Source organism: Exophiala bonariae (assembly GCF_035927105.1).
Source record: "Exophiala bonariae strain CCFEE 5792 chromosome Unknown scaffold_14, whole genome shotgun sequence".
In the NCBI taxonomy this organism is placed as follows: Eukaryota; Fungi; Ascomycota; class Eurotiomycetes; order Chaetothyriales; family Herpotrichiellaceae; genus Exophiala; species Exophiala bonariae.
Window position 1 is genome coordinate 189,051 of NW_027042489.1, and position 22,785 is coordinate 211,835.

The 22,785-nt window shown below is 50.8% G+C and overlaps 6 protein-coding genes across 6 annotated transcripts; 3 read left to right on the top strand and 3 right to left on the bottom strand.

The window, feature by feature from the left end:
• Positions 1-631: 631 nt before the first annotated feature.
• Positions 632-4,123, bottom strand: LTR84_002730 (uncharacterized protein; the record flags this gene model as incomplete). Its single annotated transcript, XM_064846331.1, has 5 exons — positions 632-747; positions 813-1,251; positions 1,934-2,062; positions 2,113-4,039; positions 4,101-4,123. The coding sequence occupies 5 exons, from the start codon at positions 4,121-4,123 to the stop codon at positions 632-634; spliced, it is 2,634 nt and encodes an 877-aa protein (XP_064705941.1).
• Positions 4,124-4,658: 535 nt separating this feature from the next.
• Positions 4,659-10,697, top strand: LTR84_002731 (uncharacterized protein; the record flags this gene model as incomplete). Its single annotated transcript, XM_064846332.1, has 1 exon — positions 4,659-10,697. One exon carries the CDS (start codon positions 4,659-4,661, stop codon positions 10,695-10,697), a length of 6,039 nt encoding a protein of 2,012 aa, XP_064705942.1.
• A 472-nt stretch (positions 10,698-11,169) lies between these two features.
• Positions 11,170-13,110, top strand: LTR84_002732 (uncharacterized protein; the record flags this gene model as incomplete). Its single annotated transcript, XM_064846333.1, has 1 exon — positions 11,170-13,110. One exon carries the CDS (start codon positions 11,170-11,172, stop codon positions 13,108-13,110), a length of 1,941 nt encoding a protein of 646 aa, XP_064705943.1.
• Positions 13,111-14,979: 1,869 nt separating this feature from the next.
• Positions 14,980-15,726, bottom strand: LTR84_002733 (uncharacterized protein; the record flags this gene model as incomplete). The annotated part of the gene is made up of 1 exon (XM_064846334.1): positions 14,980-15,726. The coding sequence occupies one exon, from the start codon at positions 15,724-15,726 to the stop codon at positions 14,980-14,982; it is 747 nt and encodes a 248-aa protein (XP_064705944.1).
• Positions 15,727-17,116: 1,390 nt separating this feature from the next.
• On the top strand, positions 17,117-17,796 carry LTR84_002734 (uncharacterized protein; the record flags this gene model as incomplete). Its single annotated transcript, XM_064846335.1, has 2 exons — positions 17,117-17,665; positions 17,719-17,796. 2 exons carry the CDS (start codon positions 17,117-17,119, stop codon positions 17,794-17,796), a joined length of 627 nt encoding a protein of 208 aa, XP_064705945.1.
• Positions 17,797-20,111: 2,315 nt separating this feature from the next.
• On the bottom strand, positions 20,112-22,470 carry LTR84_002735 (uncharacterized protein; the record flags this gene model as incomplete). Its single annotated transcript, XM_064846336.1, has 5 exons — positions 20,112-20,386; positions 20,447-20,519; positions 20,576-20,858; positions 20,909-20,983; positions 21,029-22,470. 5 exons carry the CDS (start codon positions 22,468-22,470, stop codon positions 20,112-20,114), a joined length of 2,148 nt encoding a protein of 715 aa, XP_064705946.1.
• Positions 22,471-22,785: the final 315 nt, after the last annotated feature.

A 22,785-nucleotide genomic window follows, 5' to 3' on the forward strand; every position in this document is an offset into this window, starting at 1 on the left:
CATCAATCGCTATCACCTAGCACATCGCCAATGGCTGACCACGCCTACTTATATACTCGCATTCAATTCGCGGGCGCCTGTAGTCTACAATAAAAGCGAGTCGTAAACAATCCGATTACAGCGACGCATATCGTCTTTTGGTTCTGGAAAAACGTCGATCTGTCTTTGACTCGTGCTGCTATTTCAATTGTGCCTCATTGTTTATCATATCAGCATCATTGCTCGGGCTGTAGTACATGACTCGGATGCGATGCTGTTCATGCTGATTTCCTGCCTAAACGGGTAACGGTGAACAACCCAGTTTCCCGGCCGCGCCTTGTGTCTGAGACCGATGTACCCAACACGGATACATCGCCAGGAGGATCTCTACGGGGCCCGTGTCTGGCTCCTCCGCTGGTTCATACGAACACCCATAGACTCGCTCCTGCGGACCCTGTCGCAGTCATGATCGTGGTTCATTCTTCGGCTCCAATGTGTCGCTGCCTGCCTGCCAGGGTGAACGCCGGAAATGGCGGATTGGATTTCCTCCGAACCCATAGAGACCTGGCTGGTGGCCTGTCGCAGCAAAGCGAACCAACGGCATGCCATTTCACGCATGGCTTTCTGCTCAAAGCTGCCAGAGAAGACAAATCTACTTCTTAGTGGCGTAGCGCTTCACCCAGTCTCTGGCTTCTCGCTCGTAGCCGGCCCGGTCACCGCGATATTGGTCTGCGATTTTGGATTCCACTGCGTCGTCTGGATTAGGCTCTGTTGGGGAGGGAAGGATTAGTGGTGGTCATTGATGTCGTTGCTGCTGGATTCAGAGTACGAACCCTTCAATAGCTGTCGAGTAAATTCCAGCACGGCGCTCATTTTGGTCGATGGCTTCCATTCTGAATCCTTTAACATGCCGAGACACATGGTGCCGGAGTTGGGTGGTGAGTCGTTCGAAATGTTGGGGTGGTAGATCTTCGTTGTGAAGGTCACTGTTGGTGGCTTGAATGGGTAGTTTGGTGGGAGTGTGATGTTGAGTGTGAAGTGGCCGCCCTGTCTTGTGGTTAGTAACTTGGGATAGTGGACCTCAGATGGAATGGATGGGAGGAGATGGATGTCAAGGTCGTTGATTTTTTTGAGAGCATACTGTGGAGGACTCACAGCATAAGGAGAATCAGAGGGCCCGTCCATGTCGACTTTCCACAGAAACAAATTTGACTCATCTGCTAAAGCCACGGTGATGCCATCAGGTGGGGAGACCGTCAGATCCGCCAGCTCCTATGATTCTCACATCAGTCATTCTTTCCCATGAACACCGGAAGGGAAAGTCCAAGGCACCGACCTTGGTGATACGCTTCTGACTTGACATGATCACCACTTATCGATCTCAACCTCAATCACGAGGATTGTTGGGCAGCCTGCCAGGTGGATTTAAGTGTGGCTCACAACAGCGCGGGGTATCTCAATTATATTCGGCGAAAAGGAAAATCGCTGGCTATGACGGGTGAATGTTGAACGCAAAGGCTCAGAAATTTGCAAGACCTATAAGATGTAAATGAACCAGAGAGGAACGCACTAGCATTCTTGAGTTCTATCTGATCTTTACGAGATGGAAGGCAATTGTTTGCTGTGTAGTCATTGCCTGGGCCGGATAAATATCGGATCAATCTCTTGCGGCTTCGTCACCTGATTAGATTAGATCATCTCCCTCTGGTCGAAGCCTTCTTTGGTAGGTACAGTATGTACTCCGGTGATAGTACTACGTAGGCCATCACCAACATTTCTTTGCTCATTGACTGTACGACGCTTTCTATTTATCCTGGCCATTTGCCGGACGCCAATGCTTGCTTAGAAGACATCTCCTTTTGAGAGCTCATACCACTGCCCGAATGGGGCATTTCCTCAAGGCCAACATTTAAAGTCAACCATCAGTCCCGCTGCTCCGGAACGTCACACATACTTGACAGTATTCGTGAGTAAGATCCAAGACATGCTGAGGCAGATTTGTTGATTGCACAATACTTCGGATTTTAACAGCGCCCTCCTCTTCAATAAGTTTGCGTATTGAATAGAATAACTCTGGCGAAAACTGAAAACATGTTAGTATGGTGGAGGGGAAAAGAGGTATGATTATCTTACCTCCGAGTACCATCGGTACTGCCATGTGATTAAGCGAATCAAGCAAGCCAAGGCGTTTCTCGTATCTCCCTTCCTCTCGTGCATTCGAAGTAACCCTCGCATGGCCTTGGGGGAGAAACGGATATTCAGACACTGCTGGTAAGCTTCCAAAGCTTCATTCGTATGGTGTAATCGTTCAGCCAAATCGCCAAGGATTTCCCATTCCGATGCCGACTTCTTGTATTGCATCTGCTGTTGCCGATATTGACCCATTTCCGTTCTCCATATCGTGTATATACGAAGATCTTCGTACAGCACCATGAATAGGTTGTCTAGCCATCGCTCGCATAGTCGCTTGTTTTGAAACTGTGGATACTGTGCATGAGCGGCGTCTGGATCCTCGCTCCCAGATTTGACTTCTTCTGCAGCGATTGTTGGAACAGGCTTCTCCATGGTTCGATCAGTGTTAAGCTCAGCATTCTCACCAGTACCGCCGTTGAGTGTGGAGGACATTGATGAGCCTTCTGCTTTTGTGTTCTTCTCATCAACAGGCGAAACTTCATCGTCTGATGCTTCATCATCCGAGATTGTATCATTTGTTTCCTTTGCCTTGCCATTAGGTGTGCCGGATAACGCAACGGTGCTGGCATTCCTGCTTGAGGGTACCTTAGGGGTCATGGAATGGGTCCTCTCGGTGCGATACTCTTCCTCCATGACAAAAACAAGACTGCGAGTCTTCAACAAGGAGTCCCATCCTATGGAAGCAGCAATTCTGGTGAGGAGACTATATGCTTTTAGGAATGTGCCTTGATATGCTGCAGCTTGTAGTTTCCGAAGAGACACATGAATTGTGTCATAAGCTTCACCTTGCCGTGGCTGGCCTTCATCAATCTCATCTAATGCGGTCTCTGGTAATATAGGAAGGAGAACTCGTGTGGGTTCAGGCATTCTCGGTGAATCCTTATCCTGATATGAGAACATCGGACAAGAGTTGAGTGTGAGAAGAGCAAGATCCCATTGTTCGAGATCCACATAAACTTCAGCCAGACGAGCCCAAGTGCTAAACTCGCTAGGAGCAGCAGTGACTCCCTGCTTGGCCAATTCGAGGGCGGTTAAACCTTCGCCCTTTTGCTGGCAAAATGTTGCCTGAGCGTCGAGCAGCGCATAATCCATGGGCACGTCCTGTAGAGCGTCATGTAGTAGCCTTACTGCTTGGACTTCCTCATCTCCATCAAGCAGGACTCGAGCAAGCAGCGAAGATATTTCGACATCCTTGGACCGGAGCTTCTCGAATAGATTGATACCAGAAGCATAGCGGCCAGCAGTTTTGATATATTTGAGAAGTCCAGCAGTCAGGTGGTTGGAAACAAGATTGGGGATTTGAATTTCCGGATCTGAACCCAGTTGTCGACCGCTGAAAAATAGTTTCTCGGCAGCTTCGAAAAACCTGTGCTCCATTTCGGTATTCGTTATCGGGTTGAACCTCCTGACGCCAATGATCTTCTTGATGGTGTCTCCACTACCATCATCCGAGTATGAGTAGGCGCGCAAGACTCCACATAAGAATGTTTCAAGCCACAGACTGTCGGTGGCCACTCTCCGATCGCCTCTCTCGTCCACACAATAGCTCTCAACACTACCGGGAATCTTGACTTCAACTCTCATGTCTAGGTGCGAAAAAGCATTGTAACAGCAATACAGGCCCGATACGACCTTGTGCGTCTTGTCGGAAGGGTTGAAGGTGAGTGTGTTGACATAGGCAGCCAAACTCGCCGAGGATGAGGCATCGACTCCGGTCACATGGTGGTAGACACCGGTTTGTTTCGCGCCAGCCTTTACGCTTTGCTTGACCAGATGCACGAGATCGGGGGGCCCAAGTTCGCGCAGCCCGGGGAGACTCTCGGTGCGGGCGTCGACGGCTAGCCCGATATCGTCATCTTCGATGATCCTATTCACAGATCAGATCCAAATGCAATAAGTACCAAGTAGACATGTGGCGGGGGACTAACTCTGGCACCGCAGGCGCAAGCATCGCAGTGCAGCCCTGAGGGCGTGCAGACGAACAATCAGGACAGATTGAAGGAAGTTTGGAGATCTCTGAGCAGTGAATGCGCTGTCGCCGTTGGTCGAATTCAAAGGATCTTTGGTTGGTGTTCTTGAAGGTCTATGTCGTCTCAGTAACAAAGTCTTCCCCCAATGAGTGCTTGCGTAATGGTGAAGTCCAACGTGATGTAGCCTGCTGCCAGTAGGAGCCGCAGTGTGTGCAGCCAGGAATGTTGTTGAATGAAATGTCTCGCCAATCCTTCCTATCTGGGACACTTCTACCAATGCGCGTCACCCAAAAGTACGAGACACGCGTTTCTTGACGGGCTTCACATTATTCCGCTTTCAAACATCACTACTGACCTAGGCAGGGATGAATTCTTAAGAGTTATCAAGGACCCTAGAACTTCCCATCACTATTTGTTTCATCAGTTTGCCTCTCAACTTGATCACTTTCGTCCGATGATGATTCCTCGACACAGCCAATTCCGGACTAACCACACAGGTTCATCTTTGCCGGCGTCATGTCTGGCTTTACGGCCTTGAATGTTGAGCCCGAAGATAACTTTGAGGAGGAAGTTGACGACACCAAAGAAATCCAACTCGAAGAGGCTTTTAAGTTATATCAGAATGCACTCAAGCTGCACTCACAGGGTCCTATCTCATTTCAGGAGGCCACGGATGCCTACAAAGAGCTGCTGCAATCTGAAGTCTTCAGATATCCAGAAGTTCTATCTGACTTCGCACATGATGAGCTTGATGAAGACATAGCCAGCGCTGCCATTCATCCAGACGCTGGGCCGATTGCCTTGCTTCCAAGCAGCGCTGCCGAATCCTCAGCCAGCTCCATTCCCCAACTCATTTATCTCGCTTTCAAGAACAGAGGACAATTTATCCTCGATGTCGCCCGACATCAAGTTTCAGACAAACAGAGTTCTCGAGTAGAATTATGTCGGTCTTACGCCAAGGCCTGTGCTGATAGCATTGCCGATTTTGCCAAAGCCTTGGAGAGAGATGATACCGATCTCGACCTGTGGAAAAAGTCTGCCCGCGTCGCTGATATCTTATTGTCGACGCAAAGAATCGCTCGATTCTGCTTGGAGAGTGTCCTGGCCGGCGATGATGACGACACACAACAAGCAATTGATCTATCGGGACTCGACGAAGCGTTTGCGGCAGGGGAGCTGGAAGAGGTCGTGGATTTGTTGAACGATGACCTCAGTCGTCTTCAAAGACCCGCCATTCGACCCAAAAATCACCTGCTCATTCTTTTGCGAAAAACAAATGACCCTTATCCATATCTTCCTAAGCGCCCCAAACAGCTCGAGTATGTCGACGACCGCTATCGGCCTCTGAGCGTTGGCTTCGGTCAAATCCGACTAAAACCAGCGATGGCCACTCTTACCTCTCTGGGTCAAGTCATCCATCAAACAGTCCGAGCAGTTCATGACGGCGATGTTTCTTTCAACGCCGCGACCAATGTCCAGGTCGAGTTACCCGAGGGTGTGTCCGTCCAACAAGATCAGACGATGTCGGGCTATGAAGACACCATCGCGTCTAATGATCAACCGAGTCCCATGCTGACTCTCTCTGAAGAGCCCACGATGAACCCAGTCGCTGAGAATGGAATTCACGAGAGTCCTTTGGGTGAGAATGATGCCCGACCTGAGCAGAGCATACATGTGCTGGAGAACGGGGGCGAGAACACAGATGCGACCATCGACATTGTACGGCATCAAACTTCTGCTTCAGGAGAGGTTCAAAACGCCACGCCCGTAGCGATTCATGATGAGCCTCTGCCAAGAAAACGGTCAACGACAGCAGCCGGAAATGAGGAACCTGAAGGGAGAACCAAGAGCAAGCGTCTCCGAGCGAGAGAGTCTCTGGCAGATCTGGCCGCGCAGGAAGACGAAGCTGCACATGATGATCCCCAGTATTTTCTTGATCAGCTTGCATTATTTGAGCAGACTGATCAAGCTATGTTCGACGTGGTCAACTCAATGCTTGCAAAACTGGATCTCCAATTTTATCACTCCACAGATGAAGCAAATAGAGCTTTCTGGCAGAGCACTGCCAGTGGGACACTCGACCTGTCTGTTACTGGTGCCTCGCGAAAGGATCTGATACTCCTCGCAGATCTCAGAATCGCGTTACTGAACTGGACTGATGACAAAGGACACGCAACTCTTTCCGGCCATGGCCACCAAGACATTGCCGAAAAGTCGACTGGGATGTCCCTCTACCTTCAACATTCAAAACCAAGCTTGGCAAAAGGTACGTCTCCAGCGACAGATGGATCGAGCTCATGCTTTATCTCGCTCGCAAGCCTTATCAACGCTGAACCAACAAACATATATGATGCTGTATTCTGCTGGCTCTCATCCCTTTTGGTCAGTCCTCACGATCAACCGACCACGTCGCTATATATGCATCAACCGTGGTCAAATGAGTTGAGGGGTACACTAGACAACGTCCTTTTCATTGCACACCCACAAATCTATGAAACACTTCGCCAGCGCTATACTACGTTCAAGCATTCTGTACAGAAGACCGATGGACACATTATTCCCGACGTAGAGGCACTATTTGAGTTCACTCAAGCTTGGTTTGAGTTGCATCTCGATCAATATTCTACCATCACAGGTCCAGATCAGGACGTGTTGGAGAGTGTCCGATCATCCAGCCAATATCGACTACTCCAGTCTGCGGGCTTAGCAAACGACATGATGAGTCTCTATCGTGACCACTCCAATAAGCTTGAGCTGGATGACCCTTTGATTGTCCGATTCATCTGGGCCTCAGCAATCTGCGCAACGTTGAGTGAGGATGTGGACAAAGCACATGTTCTCTTGTGTCTACAAGACCTTAAAGCGCTACTACAGCGGTCCAAGCTGGAGGAGATACACCTTCCCAATAGCTCCGCCATGCCGATCATATCAACATCAGCCATCGAACAGGAGGTATCACGGTTGGATACTTTGGATTTCTTCACAAGTGTCTTTGACACTGATAACAGCAATCCTGTTGTCGTGATTGAAAAACTTGAGCCAATCCTAGAGCCAGAGTCTCTTCTTGAAACTAATGAGTTACTGACCCCTGTTGAGGGTCAGAGTCATTCCCAAGCTGGGAAGTTGATTCATTTTTTGGAATCCGGCGAACCCTCACTGAAGCTATTTCTCTGGCGACGACTTCAGAATGCCTATACGGCTATCTCGTACACGCCTAAGGTGGTTTCATGTCTGCTACGGAGCATCGAAACAGGTGTCCACGAGCTGTTCACTTCAAGACACCTTGAAGCAGAGTCCACAAGTCGCCAAATATCCATGCTGAAATGGCTGCGCGACATTGATGAAATGATGATCAAACTATTGTCTAAAGTCCAGGGTGATAGTGCTGCCTGGGAGTGTGTCGATGAGCATCATTTGCATTCCTCACTGCAAGTCATCATATCGCTTACAAGACTTCTCCAAGGCTTTGTCATTTATGAGGATTCAATCCGGGTCGGCCAAACTGCACCACCCCAGCTGAAGGGAGCCGCCTCTACCAAGATTTTCGACAAAAGCAAAGATCGCCTTAGAGAGATGTTAGTGCGAACATACATATTGCAATATCTGTTATTGAAAGAGGCTACCATACAGCACCCGTCGGCATTTGAGCGTGCTGCGGACGACCTGGCTGAGTATTTGAGCACTGTGCACAACGGCATAGGCATCCGACATTACTGCAAATATGCGAACAAGGCATTTGTGAAACTCGTGAAAACCGAGTTGTGCGCGCTCAATACCCAGCAAGATTACACTGTCGACATGACTCAGGTATTCTATGATCTGTACCAGCTTCGTTTCGCCAACGGCGTTGGGGATGCCAACCATGGCTGTCCAACCGAGAATCTGGATCGGAAAACTGCCTGGTCATTGGTCCCCACTATCATGAGTTACGCATCCAAGTACAGTGTCAAGGATCTTGCGAAAGGAGAACTGAGAATCGCGATTGATAAAATTCAAAGTGCTTTGGGAGTCGTGAAAAGTCCTCCACCATTGCTGTACAACAAGAAGGTTATATCCAATTATCTCAAGTCCCCTATCAGATCAGATGACCTCTATCGGTGTATCCGGGGCATAGGCGACCTCTCAACTCGCTTGACAGAGGGTGATACCGAAGTTGCTGCTCGGCATGGATGGTATTTCTTGCTAGGACACATGAGCCTTGCAAAGTATAAATCGGTGAAGAGGGTTACACCCACTCCTACCGACGATCTAGATACTGCCGCCACCCTATTTCGACAAGACCTCGATCATGACATCAATAAGTGGGAAACATGGTATCGCTTGGCACAAGTATACGAAGCCAAGATTGAGGACGACTTGATTTGGAACTCCACGAAGTTAAACGATGCACGTGGTGACATAGCGTTGTTGGAACGCCAGGCTATTCACAGTTTCATGATGGCCACAACCATAGCCATGCGGCTTGACAGTACGGCAGCAGCAACAGCTCAGATGATCGAAGATATGCTTGCAGAGTTCGCAACCCGCTTGTACGCCTCGTCTCGGCCGCCCTTGAACATGGAGGCGTTTAAAACAGACAAGAATATGCGTCACATGAGTAGCAATATCGATTCTACCATGTCGAAACAAGCCTTCCACCCCCCACTTGGAACTTATGCTTTGTGGAAGTTCGCAGCATACCTCTTGAGTTGTAAATTCAGTGACAAGCCCAAGCATTGGACAGCACACTACACTCGAAGTAAGTGCCTGTGGAAGATGTACACCAGCAAAGAGAACCATACCCGCCGTCGTCCGGTAACTCCCGAAGATGTCTTGGATGCGATTGTCGAAGCTATCGAAGCATTGCCGAAGAAAGAAAAATCAAACGAACCCATCCTAGAACCTCATTTCAAACTCGTGTCCATCATTCACAAGCTTGTTACTAAGTACAGAATGCCCTATGCACAAGGTCAAGAGTACATGCATGCTACACGTTACTCTCACGGTATTCATCTTGCTGATGATGAGGAGGAGGGCGACGAATGGCAAGAGTACATGCTAGCTCTCCTGGAAAAGCTCAGCCACGCCGACAAATCCAATTGGCATCATCGAATTATTGACCGTGCAGCTCATGTGGTCTATGATGTAGCACGTGATACTTCTGGAGCACTTGCTGCCAAACACCACTTCACTCAACAGATTTTCACCAAAACAATGACCATACAAGTATGGAAGCCTGAACATGAACGACCTGGGAGACACTATGTCTATACTGGTCGCTACGTGGCATTTTTTGTACACATCTTGGAGCAGTTGAACGATCGGACAAATCTTGATCAACTGGTTCGTCGGATTCGTCGAAAGACTACTGATTTTCTGGATCATACAAGAGTCTGGGAGGATGTGGCCACGGCCTACGTGAGACTCTTACGACGACATGGGCAAATTCCGGATGGGCGTGAAAGAGCGCTCTTCGATGGCATGAATCATGAAGAGTTCACCAAGAAATCCGAAAAGATGGAGGCGTGGGCTCTTGATCCGGATACCCAGTCGGTGGCATTGGATATTTTACGAGACGGTATTGATTTGAAGCGGCTTAACAACAGTCTCATGAAGGGGCCGTTGATCGAGGATTTGATAGGCGATGCCTACGCATGTCTCTACGAGGAATTCGTTGCGCAATTGCCACCGGAAGAACAGCCACACCTACAGCCGGCATCTCTTCCACAAGGCACGTTCATCAACATGACTGCTGATGTCGTACCTGGCAGTGATGAAGATGCTGAGCATACTCGACTCAACAACATCCTCCGAGCTCAGGGAGACGGCAGTGCAGAAGGTCCATTTGCTGTGTCTGTATCTGCACCGGTTGGACTGGGTCTGCAAGGGCAGTCCAACCCTCTCCCAGGAGGCGCGGGTCACACAGCAATGCCAGAAGTTCATCGCGTCCCTGGAAAACCTGGTAGAACCAAGACCGTGACGAGGCGTGAGATCCAACGCAAGGCGGAAGCCGTTATATCCAAACCACCTCCGATCAAAACACCGATCTTGAGCAAGCGCCCCACTATTGAAATTGTCATTGATAATACCGAATCGCCAATGCCTCGTCGAGCAGCTGATGCGGAGGGCCAGGCCTACGATAGCCGGGCTAACTCACCTAAAGGCAGTATCCGTGACAGTGCCGACGCTGAAGACGATTCGGGTAGTGAGCTGAGTGAGTTAGACGACATGGACTTGGACAAGAAACAACTCCTCTCGGAAATGGAGCAAGCAGGGGAACAAGCCGATGATGCCGATGATGACGAGGCTGGTGACGAAGCTGGCGAAGGGGAAGATGGTGAGGAGGACGGTGAAGAGGGATCCTTGGATGACGAGAACAACGAGAATGAGGACGAGGAAATGGAAGACGGTGGAGACGAGATTGATGGTGATGGTGGTGGGGAAGGTGACGGCGATGGCGATGGCGATGGCGACGGCGACGGCGACGGCGAACTGGAGATCCAAGATTCACAGGAAAACCTTGCCAGGGACAGCCCAGGTGGCCACGACGAGTTCCATGAAGCCAGAGAGCAATAGTGATCCCCTTGCTCAGGCACTGTTAGGTAGTTTACCACCTCATCTTGCGCCCCTAAGAAACGTAATGTCAGGAACTTTCAATACGCTGCCTTGGTATTGATCTGATTACGCACCTCAGCGACAAACTGTAAACTTCTCGATATCATGCAAATCTATCATTACGAAGTGAGTCTCCGAGGAAGGGGTTTGACCTCCTCACAACTGCAGTCAAACTCGCCTTAATTTCCATCTGGTTCCTTCCCACGTGATATACACCCTCCCCAAAAAAGGATAAAGTGACTCGAATTTATTTCTCCAATTCCCACTTTCGATGATTACTCGATTGATACTGGATAAGGAGTTGATGCCTCACATACAACGCTTTGCCTTGCGGGGATTGTCAACGAGCAGGCTCGTAAATTCTCAGACAACTATCTCGCCTCTTCAGACGTCGTTAGCGATCAGATCACACGGATTCAGCACCTCCGCAGGCATGAGCACACCAGATGGCCATCGGGCACAACGAAACACAAATTCCATGTCACAGGAAATCAATCCACGCAGCGATTATGCGACTAGCTCACACGAGGACTTGATTTCACGAATAACGGCTCTGGAACGTCAACTCCAGGACTCGACGAAACGGCTCTCCGAGCTCACGGCGCAGAATGCTCGAGGTCGCACGACAACCACCCAGACAAGATCAACGTCGAAGCCACCATCCCGCAGTCGCTCTTCCTCCCAACGACGTCTGAAAGCCTTCGACCCAAGCCTCTATTCCACCCGCCACATCGCCTTGAAGTTTGCCTACCTGGGTCAGCGATACAACGGCTTCGAGCACCCGAATGGCAACGTCATACCACAGCCAAGTATCGAGGAGGCTCTGTGGAAAGCATTACGCAAGACACGATTGATCAGCCCTCCAAGCGAGCCCGGCGCGGACGGCGTGCCGCTTGATCAGAGCTATGAGCTCCTGTGGGGACCGGAGAAGAGGCTGAAAGCATATACTGAGGGCAGGGACACGGCAGAGCAACGTGGTCAGAAAGTCAAGCTCGAGGTCAACTGGGAAGGTTGCCAGTACTCCAAATGTGGCCGGACGGACCGTGGCGTGAGTGCATTTGGGCAGGTCATTGGGATACGCGTCAGAAGCAATCGGCCAGTGGAGAAAACAGTCATCGAGAATACTATCGGGAACGGCGAAGTCGGCGGTAGAAGTCAAGCCCAAACGATTCAAGGCGAAAACTCAAGTCTCCTATTAGAAGACGAGATGCCATCTATTGACACCGGTGACCTCGATATCGATACCTATACCCAGCCATTCGACCCAATCGCAGACGAACTGTCCTATGTCACCATGCTCAACTCGGTCTTACCACCGGACATTCGAATTCTAGCATGGTGTCCCGCTCCACCGCCAACGTTCGATGCCCGCTTCTCGTGCCGCGAGCGTCGGTATAAGTATTTCTTCACGAATCCGGCTTTCTGCCCTACGCCTGGTCCACCTGGACTCTCAATGTATAACGGCAAGCCTGCAAACGTGAGGGAGGGCTGGCTCAATATCGACAAGATGAAAGAAGCGGCCAAGAAGCTCGAAGGACTGCATGATTTCCGCAACCTGTGTAAAATCGATCCCACCAAGCAGATGCCGAACTGTCAGCGACGGGTGACGTTTGCCGACGTGGTGGAGTTCGACAGTCCCGGGAAGGATTTTTCCAAAATCCCTGACTTGAACCAGACGGGTTCCAATGCACTCTTATCATCTATGCTCGAAGGCGTCACTGGCGAGACAGGTCCGAAAGTCTACACTTTCTGTGTCCACGGCTCCGCATTCCTCTGGCATCAAGTGCGCTGCATGGCAGCGATAATGTTCCTCGTAGGCCAGGGCCTAGAGGAACCGTCGATCGTCGACGAGCTATTAGACATAGAGAAAACCCCACGCCGCCCACTGTACGAGATGGCGGACGACGCGCCCTTGGTCCTGTGGGACTGCATCTTCCCAGAAAGCGACGAGGACATGTGCGACTCCCTCGACTGGGTGTACACGGGCGACGCACGCTCGCTGTCCGCGCTGAACACCAAAGGCGACGGGCGATTTGGCTCCGCGGGCCTCGTCGACGAGCTGTGGCGGCAGTGGCGGCAGGCCAAGATGAACGAAGTCCTCGTTGGGAGTCTGCTTGATCTGGCGATGGGGCAGGGCGATGGGAGCTCGTTCGCGAGGGGTGGGCAGAGGGGAAGTCTGCCCAGCGGTAATGCCCGCTCTGCGAAGGTCTTTGATGGTGGGGATAATGCCCGGACCGTCGGCAAGTATATCCCTGTCATGCGCAAGCCGAAGCTGGATAGTCTGGAGGAGCAGAATGAGAAATGGGCACGGACGAGGGGGTGGAAGCGCGAGTTAAAGAAAGGTGCCGTAGAGGAGAAAGCGGATGAAGACTGAGAATTAGAATCGAAGTATTGCATAGTCGGCTCTGATGATCTACTGCCCGCGACTCATCTATCCGGCTGTGTCTGATACCGATTGAAGCTCCGGAGCATATAGAGATGCCCCCTAGGGCAACGTTTCCCTCGGAGCAGCGCCGTCATCCCCTCGACACCACCACCAGAAGTGAGTCCTACGCGACCAGTGAGTATAAGTCTCATGCCTTTACGTTAGAATCACCAAAAAAACCAAAAACAATCAACAATCCGGATTCCCAAATGGTCACCCACTTTAGTACTAACGAATCGGCATACAGCTTAAGTACGGCTGAGCGAACGGGAAGCCCTGTTTTCTGTATCCTATGGTCGATTGCGAAAGAAAGTGAAACCGCAAAAAATATATTTGTGTGTGCAAAGATTTTTGGAACTGTACCTGCGTTAGCGTACCTCTAGCGTGCCGCTAATGTTGAGATTGGCCAGGGCGTGTCTCCAAAAGAGTTTCCATATCTACTTCGTAATCTTGTTCGTTTGAGGACTACTTGTGCGTTCTGGTTATAGGTTCCATGAAGTTCGGAGTATTGTTAATGCTCTAATCCGCGCTGTATAGGTGTCTTTCTGGCTGGTAAGAGAATTACTGTCCTTTACACCGTATGTGAGACTACGTGGTCATGGGCCACAGAGCGTACTACAAAATTGGGCAATTTGTACATAATTACGACTGACAGATAAGTATACTCCGGACTTCGCAACGAGGTCCTTTCACTTGTTTCTTGACTCTTTGTGGACTCTTCATGCGTCGGCGGCTCTGCTCTACTCGTATTTCCTTCTACGAAATTGCCCGCCTCGGCGTCACACCCGCCCCCGCACTGCTGAGTGTTGTGCATGCGAGACTAGGAGAATTCTGACTCCGTGTCGGCAGTTGTTCCTGGAACTAGGGGTTTCTTCTACTTCTAGAAATGATCTCCTGAGATTGATGTGGTTTACTAGAATGCAGCCACAGAAAGACGGATAGAGGCGGCGTACGAGTATGTGTCTCTGTTAGGTGAGTAGGGTTCGTAAGTACGTACGCTAAAAGAACACCACGCCAGCAGATTTGGCCTAAACTGGTTGGGTGCTAACGTCGAGGCTTGCCAAGCTGCCAGATTGAGCGACATTTCTTGGATCATCTTGGTACGAAGTCCGCAATTTCCAGGTCACTCTATGAGAGATTCAGGATTGGCTTGCGACCTGTACATAGCGCATACGTTCAACGATGGCAGAACGGATGTTGGCGGACCATGGTCGCTATGTCTTTTGTAGCATATATAGCTACGAGGAGGTGGGTATCTAGGCGAGCAGGTATCTCGCTGGATGCCTCTCAGTTGTAGACTGCCGTCTAGGCCATATTGACATACGGAGTAAGTGGTGAATGAAGAACGGGAAAGGCACAAGACTTGAAATGGACAATGAATTGCGAGTCTTCAGACCCGAACCCTTCATGGTTGGGAGGGGGTGGTCCAAGCTTCGTTCTGGCCTAATGCAAGGTACGTCGGCTGCACAAGACAAGTGATTGGTCCTTGAGTAAAATGCCCCTGGAGCTAAAAACGGCTAACATTGCCGCTAAACAAACGAATTCTCTTGGGCAACTTCAACTCATCTGAGCAACTCGTCGCCCGTGGCTGTGGGTTTGGAGCTCCTTAGGGTCAGGTTCGCCAAAACTCGTGGATATGCACTTAATACACGTTTTCACCAATAAAATTTGATTTCCAAAAAAATAAAAACGTTTCAAAGGCTTCATAGTATGTAAATACTATAAAGATCAGAAGGAGATAGAACTAGTCGTCACATATATTGCAATAGGCGTGACAAACGCCATATCGTTTGCGGAAGGGGTTCAGTAATCCACCGCTTATGCCAAATCGCAAGCCCACACGCCAGTAGCTGACGAGAGCGCACAGCCGATGCTTTTATAGTCGCCGGTCAAAATCTCAGCGTGGCCGGTTTGTCCCTCATGGTTCCATCCTCCTGATGCTGAGGCGCAGACGCCATTGAGTCCTGGTGAGTTTGGAAGCTCGCAGAGCCAGCCTCCAAGGTAGACGCTCTCGAAGTTGCTGGCATCACCAGGGGCGAGAACCTGAGCGAAGGTTCCTGGGTTCAACTTGTGGATCAATCCACCGACAGAGTTATCAGCAGTGTCTTGGGCGTTGGCAACGAGCTTGGAGCTCTCGGTGAAGGCAGGCTTGCCACCAGCCACGCGCCATTTGTTGGCAATAGAGAACCAGTCACCGCCGCCACCTGGGGAAGCGACTGGTGCGCTTGATGGAGCTGGGGCGCTTGACGGAGCTGCTGACCAGCCACCTGATGACGCAGGAGCAGCGGAAGAAGTTGCAGGGGCTGCTGGAGCGGAGGATTGAGCACCCCATGAAACTGGGCCGTAGTTGGATGATGTGTCTGGGGAGGAAGTCTCTTCAGTTGAAGAAGAGTCACCGCCGTAGCCCCAGGTGGTGGTTTCGGCGTCGGGGGAAGGGCGGTTCCAGAATCTGTTACCACCGCGCCATTGACGGGCCGCGAGAGCAGAACCCTCAGCAGGAGTGGGCGCAGCGAAAACAGTGGTGGCAGCAATGGCCAAAACGGAGATGGTCTTGAGGGCGTACATGTTTGCGAGGATTTATGTTTCTCTGGTGAGCTTCGAAATCGCTGTAAAAAGAGTGTATTTTCCGAGGAATGCTTGTCTGGAGAAAGAGTGAAACTTATAACAAGTATTCACTGAATGAGTGTATGTATCCTCCTGGGATTAAATGAACGTGGGTAGACAGGCGTCGAAAGAGGGAAGCGAAAGTCACAGACCTTTTAAAAACGAGAAGGCAAGTTGCAAAGGTGGCCGAGGCGTCAAGGCAAGATATAGTTGAAAGCAGCACCTACCCCGGTGGAAATGCATTGTCACCATTCATGGATCTGGGGCCCAGCGAGACCCAGTCTGGCCTGGTGTGAAACAACAATGCCCCTTTCTGGCGGGCTCTTGGCCGGCCGACAGATTGACGAGGCGTAGGATCACGGGCACCATTGATCAACCTGCCGCCACATTGTTCTGAAAAGTGGACATGATTGACTGTGGGTCGGAGAGAGGGTCACAAGGCTAAGACCAACCTGGATGAGTGAACGGCCAGCTCGACGCAGGGGGCAGGGTCGCTAGCATGGGATCCAAGGTCTTGTTCTGTGCGGAGATGACGGATGTGTGCATCTTGACCTCTTCTCCAAGAACTCAACCGTAATTACCGGTGGAATTCAGATGGGCTAATGGGTTGCTTTAGACCACTTGAGGCCGAAGACTATGCCTGAAGTGTTTTGGGATCGTGCCCTGAGGCTACTGTAATTAGTTGAAGATGACGAACTCGAGCGGGTTGCGAGTGAACGAGAGATAGACACGGAAGGACTTGTCTTAATGTGAACGAGTTTACGAGGACAGGGAACACGTGCCCGCCTAGTCCTGGGACAATCGTTATTCCGGCTCCGAGATCTAATATCGGCGTTCGGCAGTTCCTCGTCGCCCGTACCTGAATTGGGGCTGCCACACAAACCACTTTCCCATTACCTCACCACCACAACAACAAATCTGCTCCAAAGCCGGGAATGGTCATAGAAAATAACGCCAGCCCCCAAGACTCTTGGTTGTCAAGGTCCTCCCATGGTCAGACGCTGCTAGGGACGGATCTACAGTGCCCCTTCATTATCGTTTAGTTACGACAGTGCTGATCTCCCAGCTTCGCAACAACACAGAGACCAAGAATAGCTGGCGAGGGGCTCAATCCTTCTCAACATCTCTCCATTCCGACACGCGCTCCCTGGTTCCTCGATTGTTTCAGGCTTGAGCTTTTCCATCTTTATGCTTTCCGAGTGGCGGACTACGAATAAGGAGCATAACTTTATTCACCAGCCTCAATAGCACATACCACTTTGCCAGCCTCTCACTCGGGCTACCTGGCCACGCGGCCCATCGACGGGGTTCTTCGGCGGGTACCGAGTTCCAGAGACCCACCTCTACCACCATGTTCTCTGGATCAGCACAGTATCTGGAGATCTTCTGTCCATCTCCCACGACCGTTTCATTCACCGTCGATACCCGCCAGCGCGCAAACTCGAGACAGAGGTTGCTCACAGCTTTACGCTATGGCTGTCGCGCTTTGCTGGTCATCTATGCGTTGCTGGTCAACGTAGCAAAGGCACAGACTCTGACCTCTCCAGGATCCGTGCCTCACCAATATGCAGGCTGGGTCATAAATATGACTCTGATTGGTCGGATCATCAGACCTCTGGCTGAGAACCTGGAGTGGTGGATATTAGCACCCATCAGCCTCATCATATTCTATGCATGCCTGAAAAGAGACCACATCAAGGAGTCTCTACTGGTCCTGCAAGGCCTAGGAATACAGACGTCAACCAGCTCCCCTTACTTCTTCCTGCCACCCACAACGACCTTCATCCCGACCAGTGAAGTCCAGGACATCGTCATCCATGAAGCTTTCATAGGATTAGAGGTCAGGTTCTACTTGGCTGTCATTGTCGAGAATGCTGGTGAAGTTGTTGTTGTCTTCCCGGTTAGTTGGATGTCCTTTCGCAAAATGCCTTCAGTTCAACTGACCAGTTACAGACCCTCCTCCCAAGGCGACAAATGCTCGAAGAAGTCTGGAGAGGTGCACGCAAGTGTTTGTACTCGGGAATACGGTGATCTTATCACTGGAAACAATGCATGCTATCATTCATGAATCACCATGCTGGCCATAAAACAAGTTGCCTGACCTCTTCACAGTGTGCGCCGTGTAGCAAATTGCTCACTCTCCACTAGGCACGCCTCGTCGACCACCAATGCCACCTGGAGCAAGATATTGACAAGTGGCCGTGTAGATGTAGTGGCCATCCACATCCCCAGGAAAGTCTCTGAGCGTTATTGATGCGCTCGACGAATGTACTTGCTCGACTTAGACTGATAAGATGCCCACGAAGCTACGGCTGGCTTCTGATCTCCATGACTGGCAAATCTATAGATCTGGATATGGTAAGCACAGGACGTGGCAACATATCAAAATTGACTGCAATACGTCTGGTCCAAATGGGCTGCTACAGCTGGTCAAACGCTGGTGAAAGCTCAATCCTCACATCCAGCCACAAGACAGCAAACAATGAACATCAACTGATGTAGCCATAAAGTTTCTACAATGCGTTTCTGAAGCCGCGAATCTATCAACTCCTGCATTTGATGAGACAGAACATGTGAGGGAAAGCGCCGCGCACATGGCGTAACCCTCGAGCGCTGAAAGTCCCCGGTTCCGGGCACCTACTCGTAGGGTGCGCTAGCACGTTAGGTTCCTGGTACCTGTCGATCAGCATCTAAAATCCGTACGGTCAAGCTTGCGAAAAAAGCCCGAGTGGCCCGCGCCCTATCCAGCTCACTGCTAGCTGCGTCGCTTAATGATCCGAAATAGGGGCCAGAGCCACGAAGTACATTGCCATTGCAATGCCCGCCTGCCTGCAGCACAGGTTGATTCCGCTAATTCTGGGGGGCCAACACTTGGGAATCATCCTGGATTTTCTAGTTCGTTCAAGCAAAGCGAGATCCCAAAGGCTCACACCACTCCTGCCCCCGACACCGAAATTCTGGTCAGCAAACATTGTTATTGCAATCACAACCAAAATTGCTGGGCGGCCCTGCGCGACCCAAAAGTATTGCAATAACGGAGCGTTCAATTTCCAACTGCGAGAGTGCAGTGATGTGCTTCACGTTTCAAATTGGCACTATTCTCTACATTGCAAGGGGTTGTACGATTGTGATTTTGCAGAAAGAATGCCATATCGGCCCATGACTGGCTGGACTGAAATGCAAAGGCGTTGAATTTTTTGGATTTTATTTCTCCTGCCGAGTACGAGTACTGTGGTCCATAGGTGTGGCGACAGCTTCTGGGCATGCCCAACTTTTGGCAGGCCTTGCCTGACAGGGAGTGTGAGTGGCATGCCTAGCTATGCCCAGCTTACGGACACGATCTCTACACCTTGTACCCTGCTAACCCCCCTCCTTCCAACCCTTGCCGCCGCTGCTCCCGAAGCACGCAAAGAATAGGGGATTGACAGACTTACTTCGCACAAGATGCGACAATCGTTGTTTCAGATCTTAGAGTTTTTTTCGTCAGCGAAGGACCTTCACTTTTCCACCCTGCATGCCGAAGGCGCTGTGCAGGAATGTCGTGTATGCTGATGCCGTCCTGGTTGGACCACAGGCGCTTTGCTTGAGCTGTCCTTCCATACTCGTAGGTCACCTCACATTTCCCGCACTACGTACCATCGCTGTCGTGGGGCCAAGGGGCCAGGGCTGCTCTGAACCCGTACTCGTACGGCATTGAGCAGCCAGAACCATCGTGCCAGCAGAGCAATGTTGTAACCACAACCGCCAGCCGCCGACGACTGTTGTGAACCCCTCTGTACTGATCCGTACTTCAATGTCGGCACTGGTGCGAGTTGCTTCATACTTCAAGTCTGGTTGTGATCGGGCCGCAAGAGCCACATCAAATGATATTCCATCGACCAAGCCTCCAGTAAGAACCTTGAACCTCTTGGACAACTGATCATGGGCTCAAGCAGTGGCCTAGTCACCCGACCGTCCTTCGACCCTTCCCAAGCCAAACAACACAATCTGTGTTCCGAGTACTTGCCTATGTCTACAGATGATTGTAAGACCTGCAGCCTCGTGCTGTGACGGTCGTTCTACGGACGGCAGTGCCGCGAGATACGTGAAAGAGTGCAGAACTCAATTGTCCAGGAGTTGTGAAACCGAGGAGGGATATTCATTGGGGTTTGACTCCATCCCGCATCTTTCGTCTTTGTATTGAGGCTCTCAATAAACCTTCTCCGTTGCACCAACAATTCAGACCTGGCAAACCATCTAGCTAGGAAGCTGGGCCCATAGCCGGTCGACACTGGCAACCGCAGTTCACCCCTTTTTCTACCAACCAAGGCGGTTTGCTACCCAACGGGGAAAACAGTGATCATGTCTCAATTGTTCATCCGAGGCACGCCAAGCAGGTAAGCACTCAGGGTGTCCTGATTCGCATCATTCACATAGAGACCACTCAGGTCATCGGTCCAGAGCGAAGGCCAAACGTCATCGAGACTGCTGAGGTCGAAGTCCGGGATAAGGTCCATCGACATGTCATCATCTGATGGTTCTTGAACCACCGTGGCTGCACCGCCCGAGCTTGAAGTCTGGCTGAGGTTCGCTTTCGTCAACCTTACGTGCTCGGACAGTTGTGTCCGCAATATGCCAAGGCCTTTGGTTTGGTTCGTTTAGCAATGTGTCTATTCCGGAGTCCCAGGTTAGGTCATCTTACCATTGGCGAAATCAACATCCTGGCCCATCGCCAGGTAGTCCTGCTCGATTTCTTGGGCGAACGTGACTACAATCTGCCCGGATTTAGCCAATGGTCAGAGCTTGTGAAAAAAGATGGGTTACACCCTACCGCGAGATCTGATGCGTTCATCCTACTGGTAGGGATGCGGGTGACATATATGGCAAGCACTAGAGTGAGTAGTAATGTCTGATTCGCCGTGATCAACCTCGAAGCCTTTGCATAGAGCAACAGGTCGTTTAACGCCTTCAGCCCAGCTCGAGCGGATGCAGCACCGATGCACAGTGCGTATCTCAATCTGCCTCGCCACGGTGTCCCGGCACAGAGGTGGTTGACGCGGCTCCTCAGCCATGGGGTGGCAGACATGAGAGCTGGTCTGTGGAGTGCGACGAACCTAGCATGGCGGTCAGTCAGTGACTTCACGGCAAAAGATGCATCGCTCACGTCTGATGGTATTGCAGCGTCACGTAGGTCGCGAGATGGTATTCTTCTTCTGCACAAAATATGTCTCGGCCAGGCCTGGTCAGTCAGTTTAGGCTCAGTAGAGTTGACCAGAGACTTTACCTAATGTCTTCGGGAAACTGGACTGTCCAGTCCAACAAAGCACGATCCAATCTCCCCATTTCATGCAGCAGCTCCTTGGTTTCACGTCGTTGTTTCGAGGTGTAAAACAGCTCGATTATCTGAGTCTGGATCTGAGCGAGCTGAACCAGAGATCCAAAATAGTCAAAGCGAGGCCCATCGTTGCGATGAGTTGCTGCAGGTGCGGGACGCACTTGATTGCACTCGGAGTCTCGGATTGCGGATGGCCTCCCAGTCTCAAGCTCCATAGTCCTCTCAAGAATGTATGCCGTCCACCATATTCGGGAGTGAAGATCTGTCTGGGACGCGACATCCATTGCACCGTTCTCAGAGCTGGAGCCAATGACGTCGGCGGCAGACATATGCTGGTGTAGGCCGATCGATTGAGCGATTCGAATCGCTTGACCAAGTGTTCCCAGACTGGCGCCATCTTTGTTTCGGTGTCTCAGCACTATCGCCAAGAGAAGCAGAGCTTGCACCGAGGTGACATATGGTAGCGCGACCAGATGTGCATACAAGAAATATGCACCTTCGAGGTACGTTGCTCCTGAACTTGTCGGACAGCCCTCGAGTTCATCCGCAGCGATGCTGAACACGGCATAGAGGCATGCGAGAGAAGGGTAGTCCTCAGGTGCAAACCGCTGTGGTTGTTGTTCTAATTTGGGGCCCAAGGTTTCTAGTGATCTTTCCAGCATGGATCGATCGATTATCGGATAGATTGGATAAAACTGGGAGAAGAAAGTGGAGATGTAGTCGGTGGTTTGTGAAGGCGTTGGTAACTGTGGTAGTGTATGCAAGAATGGCAACGGCACTTCGATCGAGTATGCAAGTCCTTGTTGAAAATAGGGATATATGGGACGCCAGTAAGAATGTTTGGCGAAGAAGAGGTCCAGCCAATGCGCCATAACATAGATGCTACTTCCACTGCCAACGATCTGCAGTCGAGAGCGGCTCTTGTCAGTCACGAACAGGAGCTTTGAGTTTTGATGGGTTTGGTCTGCTTCTGCCCTTGTATCTCTCGTACCATCGGCTAGGTCTGTACTCGACGTCTGGTATGTAGAGCCGACATTCGAATCGTTCACCTGGTGGGCCCTACTGGACTGTTGACTTCCATTCTGGAAGGGTGTAGTGAAAATGGATGGTATCGCACTATCGTGTTCCATATGAGCGAGAAGATGACTGGTTGGTGATGGTGTCGCGGACGGTGAGCGAGGCATCTGCTGGTCCGTTGATAGAGGATTTCCACGATCCGTTGCAGTATGTCGACTACCCTCAGGTGTTGGAATGGTGTTGCGACTTTGGCGGCGTCCTTTGGGTTCCGTTCTTCGACCATTCCTCTCGGGTCGTCGCAGATCAGTCGTAACGCAAGGAACTCTCCGTTTCTGACAATTGCGGCATGATGGTTGCTCGGTATCGCATTTCATTTTATGCAACCGACACCAGTTACAGGCCGTCGACTGCCTGGTCGGCTTGGGAGTAAGGGTAGACATTATCCCAAATCCCTCAGCGAAAATGGATGGATATTTTTCTAACCTCGAGCAGTTTACCCATCGATCATGCGGGATGTTGCACTCTATCAAGACTTCTCTGTCGTGCTAAGTCAGGGGATTCGAAGATTTAAGCTCGAGATCCTGTCCTCCGCTCCTGCTGTCGCTTTCTATCAAGCCTCAAAATCATAATACACGCAGTGCCGGAGTCAAGTATGACAATCCCGATACTTTGAGCATCGCCAAAACTCT